We start from the raw sequence: 24,032 nt of genomic DNA, 5'->3' as shown, positions 1-24,032 counted from the left end.
ATATTTCAGTGCCGCCAGAAAGAGAAGGATCGCCAAACAAAATCGGAAATATTTAATTTCATACAAAATTGCCAATTCAAAGGCATTTGTCTTGTATGCAAAGAGTTAAGTTATGACAAAATTTGTGAAGGTTGCCTACATTTGGTTTAATTGAAAGCCGATGCTTTCATAAGTGGCAATAGCACCAATTATGACAATGCTCTTAGCATGAAGGATGAGAAATGCAGAGAAATATCCGAATTTATAAAAAATATCCAGCATAATAGGAATTTTGATCAAAGAAGTCACTTCTTTAATATCTGTGATTTTGTACTATTGGATAGGGAAAAATGCTATTCCTTTGTCAAGATCCAACATAAGAAATCCAAGTTGTATGAAGATATACCAGATGGTGAAGATCCTAACACATTGCCAGTTAAAACTATAGGTACCACCCATGTTGGGAAGATTGTTTCTCTATACGATCTTAAAATGAACTTTCCAGATTTGGAGATTTATTTTAAAAACTTGATTAAAATCAATAGGATTCATAGCAACAAAGATTTTTATAAAAAACGAATTCAATCGAAAATTGATTTAATCAATCAGCAGATAGAAAACAATATGCTCAATCTGGAAAATGCAATCAAAAACAACAGGATAGATGATGCAGAAGAATTCAAATCAGTAAACTTAAACCTATTTGATATGAAAATTGAATTGATGAAAAGAAAAGGGGGTATGTAGGTTAAAATATAATGTACTGTGATTGATAGTACTAGATGAAGGTGATAAACCCATAGAGCCACAATGAATTTCATATAATCGCCAGTTATTTCTAATATAGCTTTTGCTCATCAATCCATACATAATCACCGAAAAATGCTTCCTGTTTTTTATCTCTTGCTCTGTATTTGAAAAGCATTTAGAAGAAAATTCCTAGGGTATTCACCAAAATAAATTTGCCCTTGATATATTTATTGATTTGATTTCACACAATCACTAATTAAATCCCTAACACTCCTTACAATAGTTTCATCAACTGATCTCACCCTAATTTCTACATTTTTGCACTCGCTCAGACAAACGTTTATTAGAACATGGGCTTTTTTGATGGTGAAGCAGGCCACATTTGCTACTAAAAAGTTGTATGCCTTTTCTTTGTTGCATAATCGCCCATTTACAGCCTTTATAATATTGTTCAATACAAGATCCATGTCCGGAAAGACAGATGTTAGGGAGTAGATACTTTCCCACTCTAACTTCTTCCAATTCTGGGAAAAATCTGCAGAGGCACCCTCAAGAAATTCGCCTATGTCTATTTTAATCTCGCCCAAACTCAATTCGAATGGTCTGGATCCATATTCACCCTCATTTGGATATCGGAAGAGGATTGTACCAGCTATAAAGCAGTTACTACTCTCCAATATAGAGAATTTCGTCTTGAATGTAATGGCTGAATTTGGTTGTAAGGAGGTTAGGCATTTCCCCTTCAAATGCTTAAGATGCTTGGAGTGGGTAAAATTAATCCCCATATCTTGTAAATAGGAATTTGTCTGGTTTATTATTAGTAAATCCAATACACATTCATACTTCGAATATGAGAGATTGCATTCCACATACAATGGCTCTCCCAAACCAGTGAGCTGAACAACAGTTTCCTTTGTATCCATCGATCCATCCCACTGAAAGTGTTTTCGTGAGGGAAATATACTAATGGCATCAAAACTTATGGGATCTAGCACATCCCTATGGACTAAGCTGTAATTTGTTTTAACACTCTGTGGAATCTCATTGGACTCGTTTAGTAGTGATCTAATAGCCGTCACAATCGTAGAATGTGAGGAAGTATCCATTAAATGGTGCAACCTCCCATAGTCTATGAATCTCAATAGAATTCCGATGGTCTTTGCCTTCATATCCCATCCTTTCTTATACATAGTCGCTAGACTCACACAGATATGAGTTCCTAAGAACACCTCCTGGTCCATGGAAAGATAAAGTGGGACGTCATATTCCCCAACTTTCATACTAGATCGAATGGAGGAATCATTAGCATTGTCTTGATTCTCAACCTCATCCAAATCTTCATTTGGACTACATTTGTCAAACTCAGCAGACAGATTTTCCAACAGTTTCATAAACTGTTCTTTACCACAGCCTAGGCTGATTATATCAAATGTAAATCGGATCAGCTTTCCAAACCTCATTTTGTGGAAAGCATCTATCAACCTGTCAATTATGTTTGTTTGTTTCTCAAGCTTATTTGCTTCTATCGCATACAAAAACTTCAATCCTGCATAAACCGTGTCAGGGTTGTCAGAGACGATGTTCTCCAGACAGCAATCCACCACTTCGTTTTTGTAAACACAGTGAGAAGAAGCAAATGCTGCCATCTTATCAAGGAGCATAATTCTATACAGCTTTCTAGGCTCTGAAGAATCATTAATCCCTATGTATGCAGAGTATAGAATATCAACCAATCTGTAGAAATCTTGAGTTTCTACATGCTTTATTGCTTGATCGATGATTTTGGATGAAAATGCAAATTCAAAAGGATCTAATAGTGTCAAAAACTCTATTATCTCAAGCCCCGTAAGATAATCAATATATGCCACAAAGTCAGCCTTGAATGTACTATCTAATGACAGAATGGAAATGATTTGATCGTTATTAATAGTCTCTTCATTTACCAATAACTTACAGGATGCTTTGAAAACAACACTTGGAAATTCTAATTCCATACATTTTTTAAGAAAAGCGATATCATCAGTTTTATCAATAAGGAGTTCCAAAACATCCATAGGATAGTTTGTGTTCAAAAACTCCTCAATGTTGATGGATAATCTATCCATCGAATGAAAAATCATGGAAACTACCATGGAATTACTCTCTTTATAAAGTAAGTTAATAAGATCTTGATCAACATCAACTTCAAATCTTATTGCTAACTCTGTCAAACAGTACACAGCATTTTGTCTAACATAATAGCACTTGTGCTTTAGATTGTCCTTCACCAGACTAAGGTTGATATGGTCGAAATTTTCAATTTTTGAAGTCAATCGTAACGCAAATCCCCTAACAAACTCATTTGGACTAGACAGGTCCTTGTTGACCTGGTTTACACACATGATGAAGCTTGATTCTTGTACAATAGTCTCGAAATAGTAGTAGAGTAGTCTCTTGTGGGAATTGTTATTTGATGACATGGTAGTTGTAATCAGGATATGGAGCAGATCCTTGTTAAAAGTTCCCATAGATTGCTGAGAAATTAGAATCTTAAGTGCTAATTCAGGATTTTTCATGACAAGCTTCGAGTCAACAGACTGCTGACCAAAGTCAAGTAGCAATGTTTGGGCCATTGGGGTTAAAAAACAAAATGACTTTAAGTAACTAACTAAAAAGACTACACAATGTAGATTGGATTTCAGCATATGCATTTTCGTGTCCCTTACAATTTAAGCTACGACAAGCATATTTTTGCTCATGTTGGTTTGTCTAGACTTTTCTTCTGTTGCTCGAATGAATTGCACTGTAATATTTCGAGGATGAATGGAGTTGTGGTTTTTAATAAAGCGGTGTTTTTTTATTTTTTAAAAAATTTACTCCCCAATGTCCACTGTTTCGATAAGAGAGAAAGAGCAAATTAAAATTGCAGAGGTGGCAATTGAATCGCTAAAGAAGGTTCAGGGCGGATCCTCAAGGCCACACATATTGATTGGTCATAGAAATAAAGCAGCGTGTGTTTATGAATTGAGTACGGATTTGGCCAATAAGGAATCCAGGATTATTAAGTCTTTTGGTGGCCATCTTAAGGGGGTTACTAGTGCGATTTATGCCCCAAGTGGAGATAAGGTAATAACAGCGTCAGGCGAGTTTGTTTTTGTCCACGGTTCAACACCTGCAGAGCTCCAAAAGTTTGAGGGGCATTCACGAAATATTACTTCTCTGGCTATTAATAAGGAGAACAATAAAATAGTATCTGGCTCGCAAGATCATTCATTTATCTTGTGGAACACAAAGGGTAAGGAGTCTGCACGTTATACGTCTGCACAAAATGGACATAAGGGGTGGGTCAACCAAGTTGAGTTCATCCCAGGCTCTGATGAGCATCTAGCAACCTGTAGTGATGATGGAACAGTCAAGATCTGGGATTTGCAGACTGAATCACTGCTTAAAACATTTATTGATGGAAAATATGTCGACATTCAAGCTCTTGTCGAATCCAAGACCAAGTTTAATGATAATAACACTGACTTGGCGGTCAAAGCCATGTGCTTTTCCAACGATGGATCTTTGATGGTATATGGTGGTAGAAATGCCAAGGTATTTATAGTCAATTTGACCCATAATGAGTGCTTGCAAAGCATTGCAGTTTCGGGTAGGGTTACAGCCCTGGCTTCTGGCGAAAATCAGCCATTGATTGCAATTGCTATTCCTAATAAGATCATGTTCTGGAATATTATTGAAAATAATTTTGTGGGAGAATTTGTATTTTCGGAGAAGGGTGAATGCTACTGTACGTCAATGATATTTTGTGGAGATGAGTTGCTTGCTGGACTTTGTACTGGGACCTTATTAAGATTAGAAATATCAAGAAATTAAATAATTTTAAGATTTATGTTTTTTACTATTACTGCAAATTAAACCTAAATAACCATTTTCCTGCAGTTTATTAAACATTGCCTTGTGCTGTCTTGATCTGGTATTTAATCGGTGATGCTTGTTGTTGAAGGGTTTCTTGAAGTGACCACCAGGATATTCTTGTTCAAAAATTATCCCACATGGATTTTGGTTTTCCAAAAGAACTTTACAGCATTCAAAAAAAATTTATCGAAGATGCCAAGGCAGTTGTTGAGAAGAAAGAAGTAGGTGTGTTTAGTAGTCCAACAGGCACTGGTAAAACACTCTCACTTTTGTGCACAGCCATGAATTTTATACAAAATGACGAGACAGATGATTTATACTCATTACTGAATAGAAAATCACGGACCAAAGTATATTATTGTTCTAGAACCCATTCCCAGCTGAATCAGGTGATTAATGAGCTAAAAACAAATAAGTTCAACTACAAAACTGTAATTTTGGGTTCTAGATCAGTTTTATGCATTAATGAGAAGATCGACACTGTAAAAATGGGGATTGATGCAATTAATGACAAATGTAGGGAGTTACAAAGATTGGACAAATGTGAGTATCGTTGCAAGAGTATTAGAAGTCCAGATGATCTATATTATAGTAATCTGAGCATGGATATAGAAGAAATTAGGCTTGAGGGCAAAGCAAATAAATTCTGTCCATATTACTACTCAAAAGATAGAGGTGCTGAGTGTGAGATTGTTCTTCTGACCTACAACTTATTATTTACTAGGGAAGGTAGACTGAGCGCTGGTATAGATCTAGAAGACAATATATTAATTGTGGATGAAGCGCATAACATCCACGAGACCATCATACAGCTGAATTCTGTAGATATAAAGTGGGTTGAAATCAGAAGAATATTATATTCGAAGGGAATTTCTAAAGAAATAAAACTAATTATAGAAAGACTTTTGGAATTCTATAGGAGAGAGTTTAGTGATAAGAAAGATGAATTCAGCAAGGAATCAAGGACAAATGAAAAGGTATACAGGGTTTGTAGGTTTTTAAAAGAAACAAGGCTAATTGATTTCAATATGTTAGAGATTGATGAATATATCCAAACCCAAAGAATTGCACAGAAGAATGATTTAAACTCCATCTTTGAATTTTCTAAATTTCTAAAATTGCTAACTTTTAGTGAGGACAACTCGATCGTGGTTTCCAACCAACATTTTATTAGATTCACACCATTGGATCCAAAATTATACTTTGAGGAATTAAAAAAATGCAGATCTATTTTGTTTGCAGGGGGCACCATGGAGCCAGTCGAACAAATACAACAAATTTTCCCTGGATTGAAGTATTTTAGCTATAACACCATCAACGACAGATTTCTACCACTTATAGTGCATGAGACAGTTAGTAAAAAGCCCATATCATTAACTTACTCCGAAAGAAATGAATTGATCGATGATGTTATCAACACTTTGATTACCCTGACAAACCCCATCCAATCAGGGGGGATAGTGGTTTTTGTACCTTCAAAGCAGTATCTTTCGATGATCAGAAACAGTCCTAAGGTGGTATATTTTAAGAGAGATATTCTATTTGAAGATCAGTCGACACTTGACCAGTTTAAAAAGTCTCCAAATATTTTGGTGGCTGTGATGGGAGGAAAACTCAGTGAGGGAATAAATTTTTCTGATGACCTATGTCGACTGCTTATCATCATGGGCGTGCCCTACCCCACCAAGACTGTTGAATTTGAAGAGAGAAACAAATTCAATCCAGACTATGGAACCAATGTTGCAATGAAGCTGGTAAATCAGGCTCTTGGAAGGGCTGTAAGACATAAAGAAGACTATTCTGCTATGGTTTTATTAGACAGTAGATATTTGTGTTTAAAGGCAAAGCTTAGCCCATGGATTCTCAAGCGAATAGCCGTAGCGAGCTGTGTAGAAGCAATGGTCAAAATAAAAACATTTCTTACGTCTCAGAGTTGAGGATTGATCATAAAGCACAAAATCAAAAAATTAATAAATGGAAAATCTAATCATATCTATCTTTAATAATTCTTCACTAATACTCCCTCATCATATACATTATTGCCCATGATCAGAGCTTGATGAGTCTACAATATCACGCTTGGGCTTGATGTTTTGTCTCTTAGCGAGTTTGGTCTTCCATTCAGGATAGAAATCAGGTGTTCTGGTCATTAATTTTAGTGTAAATCTAGGTCCTATTTCTTTAAAACCAACCTTGAAATTCGTCTCTGTGTCCTCAAGGAAAGTGCAATACTGTCGAATATAAATCAAGTCCCCTAGTATCGCTATGTGAATACATCTTTTCAACCTATCATGGTGTTCTTTGCCAAATTTTTCAAAAAGATGGACAATCTCCCTCGTTTTGGAACTTTCTAGCGTAGAATCAGTAGTATCAAATGTGACGATCGGATATTTGGAAAATATTTTTTTGTCAAAATTTTTATAATTATCTTCGTATTCAACAATCTGAAATCTGTATGTTGGTCCACATGGGCGAATGCCTATCTGAATCTCCTTTTCAGAAACTACTGCTAAGTGGCTTAGCAATAATCTGTCGGCTTGCTCCATAATTGCCTGAAATCTGGGACTAAATTCCTTCAAATTTGCTAAACAGTCCGGTTTAAGGAGAATTCTCAATTGAGTACACATTTTCTTTACTCTCTTAGATGGTGCTTTGGAGGTTATAATCAACTTGTTGGTTAGACAGCTATCCTGAACTTTATCAATCGATCTTTTCTTAGATATTTTCGGCTTCTTGATGAGTTTATTCATTTGGGTGAAAAATTCAACTTGGCAAAATATCCTTAATTAATACCAATGTGTGGAAGTTAATAAATCTCATATCTCAGGGTTTTGTTTTACAGATTAGTGGCATAAAATTTTGCTGGACTCATTTGGTATTAAATACTTAACACTGCCAAATTTCACAAATATTTCAATTAACTTTATAAATGGTCGCATCTTATAGTTTTGTTTTCCGAACAATGATACTAAAAAATCTATTTCCAATTGAATTTTTAATATAGAAGAATGATGTCCAAACCCATTCTCACCAATTATGCCGATATTTAGTAATAAATAAAAGCATATGACTCAAAATGTACAAGAAGTAATGTCCTCAAGAACAGTATGATAATATTATTGCTGTAGAAAATATCACTGGATGGTGAAAGAGAAAATAAGACTAATATGGACAGTTAGTGTCATGAGTAACTTTCTTAATCATTTTATTGTCTGTTTCGACTTAAGCACTCCATTTGATTGTGCTCAAATCAATCCCTGACTTAACCATTTCATACAAGGGTGACATCTCTCTTAGAGAATTAACAGAGTCAGCTGTTGCCGTAGCCAACTCCTCAACATCTGCCTCTTTTGTAAATCGTCCAATTCCATAGCGTATTGAAGAATGCGCCAAATCATCTGAGGCCCCAATAGCTCTCAGCACATATGATGGTTCCAATGAAGCAGAAGTACATGCACTGCCACTCGATAAGGCAAAGTTTTTCAAACGCATTAGAAGACCCTCACCCTCAACATATGGAAATGAGATATTTATACACCCTGGTATTGTATTCTTTCCATTCATAATAAAATCCTCTCCCATTTTTTCCTTTAGTATTGCGAAAAGCCTTTTATTTAGTTTGGTGATGTATTCCGAATCACTATCCATTTCTTTTTTTGCAATCTCCGCAGCTTTACCCAATCCCACAGTGAGAAATGGGGGAGTAGTTCCACTTCTAATTCCTCTTTCTTGACCACCTCCATGAAATAGCTTGCTCAAGCGAACTCGTGGATGTCTGCGAACATAAAGGACTCCAATACCTTTTGGTCCGTAGATTTTGTGGCCTGAAATGCTCATCAGCCCAATGTTACATTTTCTAACATCAATAGGGATTTTTCCGAATCCTTGTGCTGCATCTGTGTGAAAAATAATGTCATGTTCTTTACAGATCTGCCCAATTTTCTCAATTGGGTTGATAACACCAATTTCATTGTTAACAGTCATCAATGAAATCAGTTTTGTATTTGGTCTTATGGCCGCCCTCAGCTCATCAAGACAAATACTTCCATCTTTCTTGGACGGTAGGTATGTTACATCGACACCAGCCTCTTCTAAATGCCTACATGTTTCCAAAATTGCCTTGTGCTCTGTCTGAGATGTAATTATATGTAATTTATTGTTGAAATATTCTGCAACACCCTTCAAAGCCAAATTGTCCGATTCAGTGGCTCCACTAGTAAAAATGATCTCCTTTGGATCAGCATTGACCAAACTGGCGATCTGAGCCCTGCTGTTTTCAACTGCATTTTCTGCTTCCCAACCAAATGAATGGTTTCTACTGTGTGGATTCCCATAGAATCCAGTAGCATATGGCAGCATAGAATCTAGAACACGTGGATCTATTGGAGTTGTTGATTGTAAGTCGAAATATTTTGTAGGGGTATGGACTATAGATTCTGGCACTGCTTTTGAAACATTGCTCGATGTGCTAGTTGCTGGAATCATTTGGGACAGTAAATATTTTGAAAAAAATTAGTTCGTTTGAAAGATGAAGTTTTTATATTCCAAATATGTTCATTACAAGCTGGCATTTTGACAGTAATAAATTGTCTTTTTGATAGATTTGGTTTGAAGTTTTTATCATCTGTTTTGAGAACGAAATCCTGAATTCATGAACGAAGAAATTGGTGGATAGAGTATGATACATTATTGTAGTCATCATTCTATCAATATACTATACTCTTGAAAGAAGATTTCTTTATTGGTGGTATCTGGAAGCAATTAATAAAGTTATATTTATCAAATTGAAAAATTCAAGATTTTGCCTTGGATTGTTGATTTGATTTCAACAAATATTTTAACCCACAGAATGGACGGTTTGAAAAGATTTGAAGTCAGCCAAGTTATCAAAAATTCTGATTCGGTCATTGCTGTTGGTGAGATTGACCATCAAAAAGCAATTTATTTGGTGCCATCTATTAAAATTACTGATAAACAACTCAATCAGATAGTTTTTGAAAAAAATAATGAGCTGGCCAAGGTTGTGAAGAACCCCATTTCCACGACTCAGCTTGAAAAGTCCACAATGAAAATGCCTATTCACAGCAGGTTGATCTATCCTGCCACCGAAAAGCATCTTAGAAAGTATTTTAGTGAATATACCTATAGAACCGAGAGTTATGATGAATATCAGCATAATTGTGAAAATTTAAAACCAACATGGATGGATGATATTGCTAATGAAAAGTCACAAGGAGAAAAAATTTATTCTGATTCTGAAGAGTATTTGATTATAGATGATTATAAATGGAATGAATCATATGGAGTGGACAACTTATATATGCTGGTGGTTTTCAAAGATGCTAGACTAAGGTCTGTCAGAGATATTAACGAAACCAGTGATATCGATTTGTTGAAGAAATGCAAGGTGGATGTTTTGTCTGTTTTAGAGAAATTCACACTATTGGAGGAAGATGTGTTGTTATTCTTCCATTATCGTCCTAGCTACTTCAGATTGCACCTCCACATTGTAAATATTTCAAACAACGCCAAATTTGTTGGAAGTCAAGCCAGGAATATCCTGCTGGATGATGTTATCAGAAATATCAAAATTGATAGAAATTTTTATAAAAAGGATATGTATTTCTACACAAATGAAAAATAAATCATTTTCGATATGTAATGAAAAGACACTTTTATTATCAGTGGTATTTCGAATAGCCAACAAATGTGATGAGCTTTATGAGGCAGAAACATTTATTCAGCTTTGTCTCAAGCAATGGTAATGTTTAATTTATTGGGTGTTACATGTCTCATATTAACTTTTTCACAGTTTCCTCAGTAAAGGCAAATTCAGATTCATCTGGAAGTTCGCTAATTTCTTGATATTCAAAAAACTCTTCATTCTTCTCTGAGTTTGCATCAAAAATGTTCCTAAGATGCACAAAGTTCGACTCATCTTTTGTAGTTTCAGTAAAGATCAATCTGATCACAGCAGACAAAACAGTCGTGAATGATATGATTCTAATTACGTTGCAGAAATCCTTGACAAAAAGTAGAATTCTCGACTTGTCATTTGTAGAAATTATTAAAAAAATTATTCTGTAAGCAACCTCCAAAGAGAAACCAAATGATATCATTTTACAGGAATCCTTAAATACCATCAAAATATGTTCAAACGAAAATCGATCAACTCTTCTATGATTTTCCATGTATGCTTTTGTAGCCTCTACATGCATTGACAGACTAATGAACAGAATTATTAGGACTATTGATTCTGTAATGGCAAAGATCTCCCCCAAAAGTATAAATAAGTCGTATTTTTTTCTGATGTTTTTTAAAACAATTCCAACTGGGAAGCATCTTACAATACAATAGCTAAAGAGTGTGAATCTCTTGTAGAATTCAAACTTGGTTGCAAGATTTCCCAATGTCTGCAGAATAATATCAATATTTAAAAATACAAGTGTTTTCACAATATTTTCGGATATAATCTGAAATATTTTGTGGCTCCGTGTCTTATAATTTGTATCGTACTCCCAAGTAGGAAGCTTGTATGATGATCTTAAAGTTAGGAACTGATATATTGCAAAAGTAACAATGGTGAAAAATGACATCAATTGCAGATTCATTTGGGTCGTTGATGGTGATTTTTGCCTAGGTAGATGAGTTATGAAAACCATGATCATCAGAAATAGAACAAACAGGCTGGTTGCGGACACAACTGGTTCAATTACGATATACATTGTTTTCTTTGACATGCTGGATTAAAATAGATTGTTTCAAGATAAAAATATTTATTTTCTGAAACAGACGTGAAAATGTATCAGCAAGTGACTAATTCACAAAACATTTGGATTATTGCAAGAAATCATAGTTCACCGCCTGCCAAATATTTTTTGAAAAAATTTAGCTACTAAATGGCGACTGATCAATATCGAAAAACCATAAATTTAGAAATTAAATACTTGAAACATAAGAAGAAATCAATGGGTGTTGAGATGATTTGCTCGAAGCCAATATAGAAAGTTAGAACACTTTCCTATCAATAAATAAATGTATATTGAGGATTTAGAATAGAAATACATATATAATAAAGTTATGTTCTGTACGATTAGAGTGGGAAACTTATCTGAACATTCAATTGATCAGCAACACAGAAGCACCAAAAAGATTCAATAGTATTGTAATCACGGCTATAGATAACAATCAACTACTCTTCTCACAGATTGTGGCCAAGGCACAACGGTAGATCCTGTTGGGTAAAAGGTTGAGAAATAAAAAAATTATAAAATGAGGACAGTAAGGAACTGTATAGTAGTGATTTCCGAAAATATTCAAAACAGATTCCACGAAATTCTTTGCGGTGGGAACTAATACAGATGGCTGTCTGTTGTTGCTGGTAAGAGATAGAAATCCTGCCTCCATATACTCCACTGTAATTTTATCATAGATAAATTCATACTGAATTGCCATTGACCATGTTTCCACTGCAGCAGCAACTGCAGACATCATTGAGTAATGAGAAGGTGTATGGCAATCGCTGTAGGCAAATCCTATATTGATAATAGCTCCATTTTGTTGAAATTTCATATATTTAATGACAGTATTGGTCAGCAATATGATGCCATTTACATGTCTATTGATACATACTGTGATTTCTGAAAGGCCATAGCTACTAGGTGTTGATACCTCATGCCCAATCATGTTTATTACCAGCCCAATGTTATGCTTTTCTATAAAATAAAAATTCCTACAAGTCTCAAAATCAACCGTGTATGAGATAACTTTGACCTTGGTTTCTAATTTGCGCTTCAATTCAATCAATTTATCACCATCCTTTCCAAAGATTATGAGATTATGGTTTCTAATGGCTACTGCCTCACAGAATGCTTCGCCAACTTCCGATGTAGCATCCGTGATCAAAACCCACCTCGACATAATGTTGTTCCATGCCCTATAGTTGTGGTATATTGAATATATTCGAGTATATATTGGAATAAAACAATTCAAAATTACACATATCAGAATTATTTTAAGGATCAATTTTAAAACCATAGGGGTATGGGTATAGAAATTTTCAGATTAAGCAGGTCCTGCTGAAGGATTTAATAATGCACTGTATTTAGATATGTGATGCATTTTGATCAATGTTGGACAATATCTATCTTTATCAATATGAGATCTATTGGAGACAACTAGAATTCTGCAGCATATTTTAAACAAATAAATTAATATAGAAAGCCCATGTAGTAGCTTATTTATCAAAAAACCATAAGATGTATGCCAAAATCTCTGTTAAGAACAAAATATTAGTTTAAACAACCATTATATATAGTGAAAATTCAAATAAAACTCCAAAACAGTTTGGAAGAAACACAAGCAATGTTGTTCAAAACAATGAATCGTCCATTTACAGGAGTTTATTTTTGATCATTTGAAATATTGATTAAGATATCCCTTGTAGAATCTGCCAACAATAAATACAGGTACCATTCTCACAACAATCCATTGCAGCAAATGGGGGAAGTATGGCAATGAATGGTTACTATTACCCAGAACAGTCAAAACAGACTTAGCAAAGGCTTTTGCAGTGGGAACAAAGAATGTTGGCCTCTGTTTATTGTACTCGTCTGAAACGAATCCACTAGCCATGAACTCAACATTTATTCTGTCATTGAGCAATTTATTGTAAGTGTTGGATGTCCATATTTTAATTGCTGACGTGACTGCGATACATGTGGGCACATATATCAGAGGAATTCGATTGTTAAACCCAAATCCTATATTTACGATATATCCAGATAAGTGGTATTTCATATTTTTTACTACAGTACGAGTTAACAGCAGAGTACCTTTTAGGTGCTTATCAATAATCCCCCTTATATCACTATCTCCATAATTTACAGAGGGTGATTCAAAAAACCCAATTTTGTTAATCAAGAGTCCGATGTCATGCTTTTCTAAAAAATCAAAATTGGTGCATGTTTCGAAATTAACCTTGTATGCCAATACCATTGTTTTCTTCTCCAAGTTTAGCTTTTGAATGGCCAGTTTATCCTCATCTTTATCTGTGATAATGAGTTTATGGTTTTGATCAGCCAGGATATGGCAAAATGATTCTCCAATTTCCGTGGTAGAGTCAGTGATTAGAATCCAACGGCCTTTGATTTTCTTCCAAACCTTGCTATTATGGTAGAGTGAATATATGTGCGAATATATTGGTGGTAGAGCAATTGAAGTTATATATAATAGCAAAAGACTCAGGACTTTCCACAACATGAGGGCCAAAAAATTAGTTGGAAATATATCAGTAAATCCATTGTGTAGAATTCTAGGCCTGGAAATCCATCTGTCGCCCAGTAATCTGACACTTTTGAGGATATGCATATTTTGTGCTTTTATGTTCTTTTACACCAAAATTACTTAATATTGACCCCGTACACTCAATGATTTTTAAGAAAAATGACTGTAACTTGAATAGCTTTGATACGCTCATTCCATTTTGGACAACCTCTTCGGAAATATTTATTTTTGGTGGAGATGGGACTTTTTTACGAACATTGTCCCTATTCCCTTTAGATTCCATCAAATCGACTGTTTTTCCATACAACCTTGGGCGTTTTGGAGCACTTTTGCCCTTGAATACTGAAACTCTTAGCAGGAAATTAGAAGGTCATATATCAACTCACTGAAAAAGTCCACAAGTGATTCATGCATTAATCTTAAAGAGGAGAATATAAGCAATCAAAAAGAATATTCATCATTGTTTAGTGATTTATATAAGACTGTTGTTATAGATAGATTCTATATAAAATCCCATGATGTTTGTTTTGTAAATGAGTTTGTAATTCGCTCCAGCTCATTTAGACTTAATACATTTACTATATATCTGTCCAATGATACGGGCACCGATCAATTCGAAGATAGTATTCATATTAGAGGAGATGCTTTGATCGTCTCAACCCCATCTGGATCCACCGGCTATAGCTATTCTGGAAACGGTCCTGCCATTCTTTCTCATTCAATTGTAATTAACTGTATAGCACCTAATAATTGTAACTTTAGACCAATCGTAGTAGATTACTCAACAAGAATTAAGATTGAAGCCAAAGACTGTTGTGCATACGCCGATAGGATCGAGATTGATGCCCAAGATGAATATCTTGTGGAATATGGTGACAATTTCAAGATGGCTGTAGAGAAAGATCATAACATTCTGGATAGGGTAAAGAAAATGCTTTGAGCAATCCACCCTCAGAAAAATTTTAATAAAAGAAAACAACAGACACATAAATAAACCTCCTTATTATTGTGGTGGAAAATTAAATTTAATCTATTGATGAGGCTTGTGATGCAATCTTGGGCCAAACTTCCGCCACCTCTCTTGGAATTGGGCCTGAAATCTGTGTTCCTTTTAACTCCCCTTTATTATCGACCAGTACCACAGCGTTATCTTCAAAACAGATATTGAATCCATCCTTTCTCTTCCATGACTTCCTCTGTCTAACTAGCACACATGTCACCACCTTCTTCCTCAACTCTGGTTTACCTTTCTTCACAGATGCTACCACAACATCTCCAGGTGCTGCACAAGGAATGGTGTTCAGTCTTCCTGGTACTCCCTTTACTCCAATCACCTTGACTTCTCTTGCACCTGAGTTATCTACCACTCTACATCTCGATTCTGTTTGAATACCTCTTGTCATCTTTGTTCTTGGCTTCCTTGGGAGCTTATCCTCCTTGTATTGTGTAGCTTGTTCTTTAGCAGCCATTTTTGGGGGAAAAGAAAATTGAAAAATTTTAGAAAGAAAATCTGGAATTGTAAAACTCTGATAGATTCGTTTGGATTTCGCGTTAATGTGGCATCCCGTGGAGTAAATAGTGCCTTATGCGACAAGAGTAGTGTAATATATCGTTTTTCTTGTTCTTAATTCAAATAAATATTGTAGATAAAGTATTTACCATAGCTGCTTAATGTGTACTTTTCATGATATGTATATATTCTCTACATATGGATCACTTAGATAAATAGCATGGTTGCACAATGATATCTAATCAAAAGCTTCATTGATGAAAACTACAAATAGTATATTTCAATTCAAGATGGCATTACAATTGTTCTGAGGCATTCACATATTTATTAAATTTATATATCAGGGTAACTATTTGTCCACCAATAGGAATCTGGCATATTCTTTTAATGTTTCCAATATAGGCTCAATGCCTTTATATTTAGATTTACTGATCTCCCCTGTAAAATTCATTATTGTAATATAGGCTTCTTCTGCACTATTGTATTTCCGGGCTGTCAATTCTTGTGCGATGTTTTTGATAACGATTTCAATATTGTATTTCAATATTCTATAATCTCCCAAAATACTCTCAGATAATTCAACCTTTATTAAATGTCTATTTTTAAGGATATCCAACTCTGAGTACTTGGTGTAAATATGATCAAAACAACGTAATGGCATTATTCCAACTTTAGAGGCTAGATTTTGGGAAATGGTTTGAGAATCGGTATTCTTTACTTTATCATATTCGTTATTATAGCCATCAGACTCCCCCCTAACTGCAATTTCTTCTTCTTTTGATTTGACTTCCAGGATAAATCCTTGAACCAACTGTACTTTTTCCAAAACAATTGTCTGGTTCCTAGGGTTTATTTCATTTGCTATATCTATTGTTCCAAAAATATTTCTGCCCACTAGTATTTCATTAATTTGAACAATATCTGCATCAATTAGATTTATCTGACTGATAATATCTTCCACAAAATTGGCACTTTCTTCAGCCTGATGTAAAATTCTCTGAGTGAAGTGGCTATACAAATCGATGTTGAATGTTGTATATTTGTACAAAATATTTATAGATCGATAGTTGTTCCTAACTATTTGAGATTCCACTTTATCCAGCAATATATTTATTCCTCTGTAGATAATACTAGTGGAAATATTTGAAAAAACGACTAAATCTGGAGATACAATAGGATCAATATGCTCTTTAGGTTGGAAAGGGACTGGATGGGATACCATATTTGCAAGATCACCTTCTCCCGCATTTAATGTAGTTTTACTGCTGGTTTCTGATATTATTTGGTTGCTGATATCTGGTACATTGTGTGATGTATCAAGATAGGTTGCCATCTTATTTGGTTTTGATTTAACTCCTAATGAATCATTTTCTTTATTTTGAAGGCATTCACACTTCCTTAATAGCTCCAATGCTGTTTCTACTTTGTTTATCATCTCATCCCCCTTGCTTATTCCACCAACAACCTTTTGCAGCAGCTCCATCTTGTATTTTTCAAAATATGAGATATTTTCTAAAAATACCTTTGTAGAGCAAAACTGTTGTTTCAGGGACATCTTAATAAATGCATTAAGAAACATAAAAGGACAGCCATAGTTCTTTAAAACGTCCCTCTGCTCAGGAATTGTGACTTTATATGTAGAATCAGTGGATAGAGAGGTAGACAGAAGGATTTTACTTGTAGTGTATGCCATATTGGGTTAAAAAACAAACAATCAAGATGAGTAAAGTATCTAACCTTGAAAATATTAAAATTTATTTCTTATTGCGTGGTGGATTCGCTTTAAAATGCAATATATCCCCGTTCTTTACTGTATATTCTTTACCTTTTTGCAAAAACTTCCCAACCGCCTTCATCTTTGTTTCACTTGGGTTTTGTACAAACTCCTCATATTCCATTACATCTACACTTACAAAATACTTCTCAAAATCCGTATGAATCACTCTGGCTGCTTCAGGAGCCTTAGAATTCATCCTAACAGTCCAACTTCGAACCTCATCCTTACCCGCTGTAAAAAAATTCATTAGTCCTAGTGTCTCATATCCCTTATCAACTAGGGATTTAACAAACTCTGGGTTCAATCCACCATCATCTTCCACGTGAATGGCAGAAAATATCAACATATTGTCCTTATACTCATCCATGACTGCCTTTAGATGCTTATTCCCCTTCCTACTCTTATAGTGCTTCTCAGAAATATTGGCCAGGATTACCAAGCTCTTACATGTTAGTAGATTTAGCTTATTTATAAAGGCTATCTCTTCTTTATCCCATAACTCATCTGAGATCCATCTAGACTCTAGTGTCAACAACAACTTTTCAATTGTCATCTTGTTCTTTTCACACTTCTTGTCTCCTGGGTTCCCCCGAATCTCCTTGTCCACTTTAGAAACCGCTGCCTTTACATGTTCTATATCCTTTATTCTTAGTTCATCTCTAATAATATTTATGTCTCTAATGGGATCTACTGTCTGCTCAACATGAACAATTTCTGGATCTTCAAAACATCTGCAAACTAAAAATATACCATCTACATTTCTAATATTATCCAGAAACTGGTTGCCTAGCCCAACCCCTTCTGAGGAACCCTTGACCAGTCCCGCAATATCAATAATTGTTAGAGAAGAGTTAGTTGTTCTAGCAGGTTTAAAAACTTCTGTCAAAAAGGTCACTCTGGGATCATCTATCTTTACATGGCCGATATGTGGATCTACAGTACAGAATGAGAAGTTTTCTGCTTTAACATTCAACTTAGTTAAACCATTAAAAAGTGTGGATTTCCCCACGTTTGGCAATCCAACAATACCCATAGACATGTCCACAGATCCATTTGGGCGAGCAAATCGGAATTTGCTATTCTCCACAGCCTCAACTTTTTTAACCATAAAAATGAGGGTGGATCTGAATAAAGCGGGGAGATGAGATGGCAAGAAATCAATGTTATTTTTGCACAGTGTACAATTTGTATATGAATTCTTTGTTGGATATTAAAAAGTATTACAACAAGGGTGGTAAAATCTTAATGGATTCTACCATTCATATCCATCCACTACTGTGATCAACAAATTTAACCTCTCTGCCAATCTTAACTATAGTATCTTATCTTCTGAAGGGCAATAGCTTTATTGCTTGGCCAAAGAACCTTCAAGCCTCTTACTACATATCCATAATGACATAACCAAAAATATAATGTAATGGTATACAAAGTACATAAGTCATATTGCATAGGTAAACCAAGCCACTCACACCTCTTCCCTGCTGAAGTATATTACATCTTGATACATATATTTATATTTACCCCTCCACATGGAGATTAACAATCCAATACACATAAATACTAAGGATAAGCTCAAACCAACTTGGCTGGCTAAAGTTCCAAAATATTTGGGAGAAAGGATGATGAGTCTGAATAACGGTTCGGAATTTGGAGAGATTGAAATTGGCACAGATTCTCAAGGAGGTGTGAATATGAATATTAACTTTAGTGAAGAATTAATAAATGGGGTAAACGATTATATAGATGACACACCCAAGAGAATACCAAGGTTGCATACTGTCACCATTAGGCCCAAAGATTCCAAAATGCACATTATAACTATAAATGGCACTGATTCGATCAAGAATGTCGACAATGTAACCGCCATTGGTAAAATTAGTGATGAGTTATTTATTCAGCCAATCATCAATTCTGAATATCTACTTTATAAGAAGTCCATAAAGCAGAGCACTCAGTTGGCTGAAAGTGGAATTAAAGTAATCAATTACTTCACTGAACTGAAAAAAGGTGAAAAGTATGGTAATCTAAAAGAGATGGAGGCTTTGGCAAAAAAGAGAAAGAAACAGCTACAGGATAAGAAAAGAGAGAGGCTGGAGAAATCGGACATTTTGGATATCATATTTAATGCATATGAAAAACACGACTATTGGACAGTAAAAGATTTGGCTGATTTTTCAGGACAGCCAGTTGCTTATATTCAAGAACTAGTTTCTGAAATTTGTGTGTTAAATAAGAGAGATCACAAGAATACCTATGAATTGAAGCCTGAGTATAAATGAGAAAAGTTAAGAATAAGTCCAATAAATCAGTTTTCCTATTTCAATCAAAAATATCGTTTGTTGAAGCAGCTTTTTGGCATTCGTTACATATGATTTTTCTTTGTTATGACCAGAATATCTTGATTTGCTTATCAAATTGAAAAACCCTGTGATATCTCATCTTCGATATATTTTATTTACTTTTCCAGTATTTAAAAAATAGTATGGTATGCATGCTTATATTATTTGTATCTTTCTATCATCAACATTAACAAGTTGTGAGGATAATCAAAAAATCAACCAAATGATTAAATGAAATCAATTAAAAGTCTGGTTACTAAGCCAATAAGTACTGAGAGTTACATCAAGACTGAAATCTCGAGCACTTTAAGAAGGGAATAGAGTACAAACAATCTAGAAAATAAACAGAATGATTCCTATAGGATGTGAAACTATTATAAACAAGCTGTATATATATGGTCATGGCAATAATTTGTAATAACATATTGAATCTTACCTTTTATTAATATCCTCAGACTATCATTAGTATCCCATCTTTTATTTCTAGCTCATTTCCACAATCGACACAATTCAGTGTTCCCTCGACGATTTCAGTGTCGAAAAGAAGCTTTTTGATTTTATTGACTGATTCTGTGTTACTCTCGGTACATTCACCTACTTCATATTCCGATAGGTATTCCATAAATTCATACACATCAGCTTCAGAGACTTGAGTAATATCAGATAGCTTCCTATCCTCAACAATATTCATCAACTTCTCCATTCGAACTTCAGAGGGTTCTTCCATAAATTTCTTCAGAAACAGCACTAAATTATCACACTTGTTTCCAACAATTTCCACACATTTTGTTGAATTGATTTTATGGTTATGAGTTGATTGGCATTTTCCACATTTTAGAAATTCGGTCAAAAATGGACGCATGAACTGGGGCAAAGTATGAAATTATTATTTTACTGCATACTTGCTAGAGCTAAAAACTGGGAAAGCATATAGATTCAAGAGTCTTGATATTAATTTCGCACTATCTAACTGATGAGTTGATGCTTAAAGTTCTGTTATCCCAACTCCAAATCAATCAAAGGCAGCCCTATGTCTATTTTCCGGGCGTAAAATTTATTATATGCTATTTTTATCCGATTACCAATGAATGTTTTGGTTTTCATACTTTTTTATTAAATAAGTTTGATTATCTTCCTCTAGACCCCCATTTATGCACGAAGCAAATAAAATTATTTATATTTTATGCAAGAAGATTGTGGAAAGATATGAGAGAACTCAGCAAGGTATACAAATAAAAGACCATTGGAATGTTTTCTCTGAGGATAGGCCAGTTAATAATCCCGGCAACACCATAAATCATGTACATGAGGAGAATGCCAATACATATGAAAAAATGGATGAACTAGAGAATATTATAGATTCCATAACCTCTAGTCAAGCAATGGATATTTTACTGAAAGGGATAGATTTAAGCAAAGTGATTGAGTCGATCAGGAACTTTGAAGAATGTAATATTCTGGAGAGTGTGCATCCACCAAGATATAGTAAGATGGACTTATATTCTTTGTTCTGGAAAACCCATGGCCATAATGGGCTTATTGAACGCATCGTTTCAGACAATTCTATCAGAAATTCTTATGTTTTTACAGGAGGGTTTGATGGAGTTCTTAAAGTGTGGTCTGTGGACTATGGTATGCTGATTAGGTCGCTTTATGGCCATCGTGGATTGATAGTTGATATTTGTATAAGTAGCAATGGGGAATATTTAGTTTCAGTGGATGTTACAGGAATGCTGATCATTTGGGATATGAAGTATATTTGTAATGAGAAAATAAACGATAAAAACAAAATTGATGATTTGAAAACTCACGAACCATCTACTACCCTTAACCAACCCAAAAATAATGAAATTGGAAATGAAGAGGATGGTGAGGATATAAAGCAGTACTGTAGTAAAGATGGAATTCAAAAATATAAAATAGATCTGAAATCTGAGGTAGTATTCTGCGAATTTATTCACAGCAATGACATTGAAGCTTCGGACAATTCTATCACTGTAATCTTAGCTAATGGTATTTTTTTACCTATTTCCTTCAACTCTTCTATTCTTACCATTGGGATACCCAATACTGTTCTAGCTGGCCACTCGATCAAGGCCATTTGTATTACAGATGCTGGGCGCCTGATTGGTGTTGGTGGGGATTGGCCTTACTTCTTAGTTTTTGATACAGTTGACACCAAATCAATAATAGTATTGGAAAACTTTTCGAATGCTGTAATAGATATCCAGATTAGCAATATTTGTGCATCGAAAGGGGCTTTGAAAATAGCTACTTCAGCCGCCAACACAATTTGCATATACACCTATGTTGGTGTGGGTAAGGATAAATATGCTAAACGAAAGTCTAAGGTAAATAATAAAATATATTCTGCAATTTATCAAAAGGAATGCAGCATGCCAAGCAATTATTTGGAAACAAACACTACAGGGTTCTTTCACAAGGTCATCATTGATTTATATGAGGATATTGCTGAGAATGCCTTTTCAGATGAGTCCATTATTGTTCATAGAATGGTTTTTACTGTTGATTATCTCCTAGTTGCTGTATGCACTGATTCCATAGTGAGGGTTTATGACGGCAGTAAGCTTATTTTGTCTATACCATCCGAAATTGGAGAGATATTTTGCCATCCCAATAAGAATATATTTGCGATTGTTGGATTGAATATTAATCTCTATGAAATATATAAGGAAAGTCTGGGATTGCACAATACGAGCAATATTAACTGGTTCATATCATATAGGTTACTTCTTTCTGAATTGATTCAGTTTCAGATTACTGATTGTCTTTTTACCAATAATGGATTTTATTTTATCACCACCGACTGCTGTGGAGTAATTCGAACATATTCAATATTCGATGAAAAGATTCATGTTCCCTCAGAACAATTTTTTATTATGGATTTTGATCCAATAAACGGAGAGTATATAGAAAGTAATCGTGATAGCTTGAATTGCGAAGGGAGCATGTATATGTGTGACTTTCAAAAACTAAAAAATCAGTATACCAACACCCTAGACACCACTACACTCAATGGTTCTTCTCTTGCTAATGATTTCTTATTTGGGCAAACCTATTCTTCAATGAAAATGTTCAATGAAATTTGGGTGGCTATTCCATATTTTATTATGCCAAACCTGAATGCAGGAATGTCCTATACAGTAGAGAGTGCAGCTTCAGAGCAATTTACAAAACAGAGAATATCGATTGACTTATTTAAAAAAGAATATTTAACTGCACAGAACTCCGGAAATGCAAATAATTCCATGGACATAAATGCTAACTTCACAGACATTATACTGAACCATAGTGTTGACTCTTCAGAGGAAAGTGTAATCATTACTCGGTCCATGTTTTCAAGAATGCCGGATTATCAAGCGGAGTACATCGATCGAAATACAAGTTCTGAGTCCATTACAGTGACAGAATCATCTAGTGAAAGTGACATCTTTATAGTTTCTGATACGAATACATCCACAGATACAGAGTCATCCACTCATGTATTTCGTGAGAAGTTTGAAGGGAATACCAGTAGAAGTGGAAGAGTAATAAGAAGGTTAAGTAATAACAATATAATGAGTGAAGATGTAACTGACAGTGATGATGGGTATGATAGTGAAGATGAAATGGTAGATGGGAGCTGTAGTGAAGAGGAGGCTAAAATAATACGACGTAAGGATAAACTAAAATCAAAAGAAAGTTTTGATAGAAATAAAGGATGTGCGGATATTAAACGAATGGAAAGTTGTAGCGAGCAACAAGACAGCGATGATAAGGGATTCAAATTGAGATCGGGTATGAAAAAATCAAAAAGATCTCCCAGCTATAATTGAAAAATTAATTTAACTATGAACCAATCAGAACTTAAAATACCTAAATGTTCTAAGATATACTTAACTACTTTTAATCCTGAAAACACTACAGATTAGTATCTTCCAATATTATAGACGGTCATCCGTATTGTTGACAGCTCATTCTTCCAATATTAGGTCTTCTATAGATTCTCCAATAACTGTCAATATCTTCCCTTTCTTAATCAACAATCTTGGATTAGAAACATTTATTGATACATATTTAATCTGTTGTAAATCTGTATCAAAAATACCTACTTTCATATCCATAGATAGGGTATATATAAGGTTGGAAGAGATTAATAGGAATACGACTTGAGCGGAATGGACAACAACCACATTATTGGTCCATTTGCTCGGAATACCAGCTCTAACATCCTCTGAGATGTCAACTGATTCATTGATGAAGTTTCTACATAAGCAATGTCCATCCCCAACAGAATATATCGATCCATCATGCTCAACCATCGAATAGATTATATTTTTATGGGATTTTAGGTATTTGGAATTATTTGTGTATGAAAGTAACTTATTAGGACACTCGTGCTGAGGATTAGTAGAGAGATTACCATCAAAACGTGCTATTTGCCTGATGCTGGGTATGGGATGAGTTGTGGATGTAATAAAGTTTCTGCATCTTG

The 24,032-nt window shown here is 34.7% G+C and overlaps 1 protein-coding gene and 1 pseudogene across 1 annotated transcript; both read right to left on the bottom strand.

Moving 5' to 3' along the window:
• Window positions 1–7,848: 7,848 nt before the first annotated feature.
• Window positions 7,849–9,111, bottom strand: LOC147075476 (uncharacterized; annotated as a pseudogene).
• A 5,825-nt stretch (window positions 9,112–14,936) lies between these two features.
• On the bottom strand, window positions 14,937–15,380 carry LOC147075475 (uncharacterized). The gene has a single exon (XM_085942439.1). The coding sequence runs from the start codon at window positions 15,378–15,380 to the stop codon at window positions 14,937–14,939; it is 444 nt and encodes a 147-aa protein (XP_085798565.1).
• Between the last annotated feature and the right edge of the window lie 8,652 nt (window positions 15,381–24,032).

Source organism: Rhyacophila brunnea, unplaced genomic scaffold (genome assembly GCF_057557595.1).
Source record: "Rhyacophila brunnea isolate RB1 unplaced genomic scaffold, BYU_Rbru_1.0 scaffold_144, whole genome shotgun sequence".
In the NCBI taxonomy this organism is placed as follows: Eukaryota; Metazoa; Arthropoda; class Insecta; order Trichoptera; family Rhyacophilidae; genus Rhyacophila; species Rhyacophila brunnea.
The sequence above is the reverse complement of the archived record's forward strand: the minus strand, read 5'-3'. Positions and strand labels throughout refer to the sequence as shown.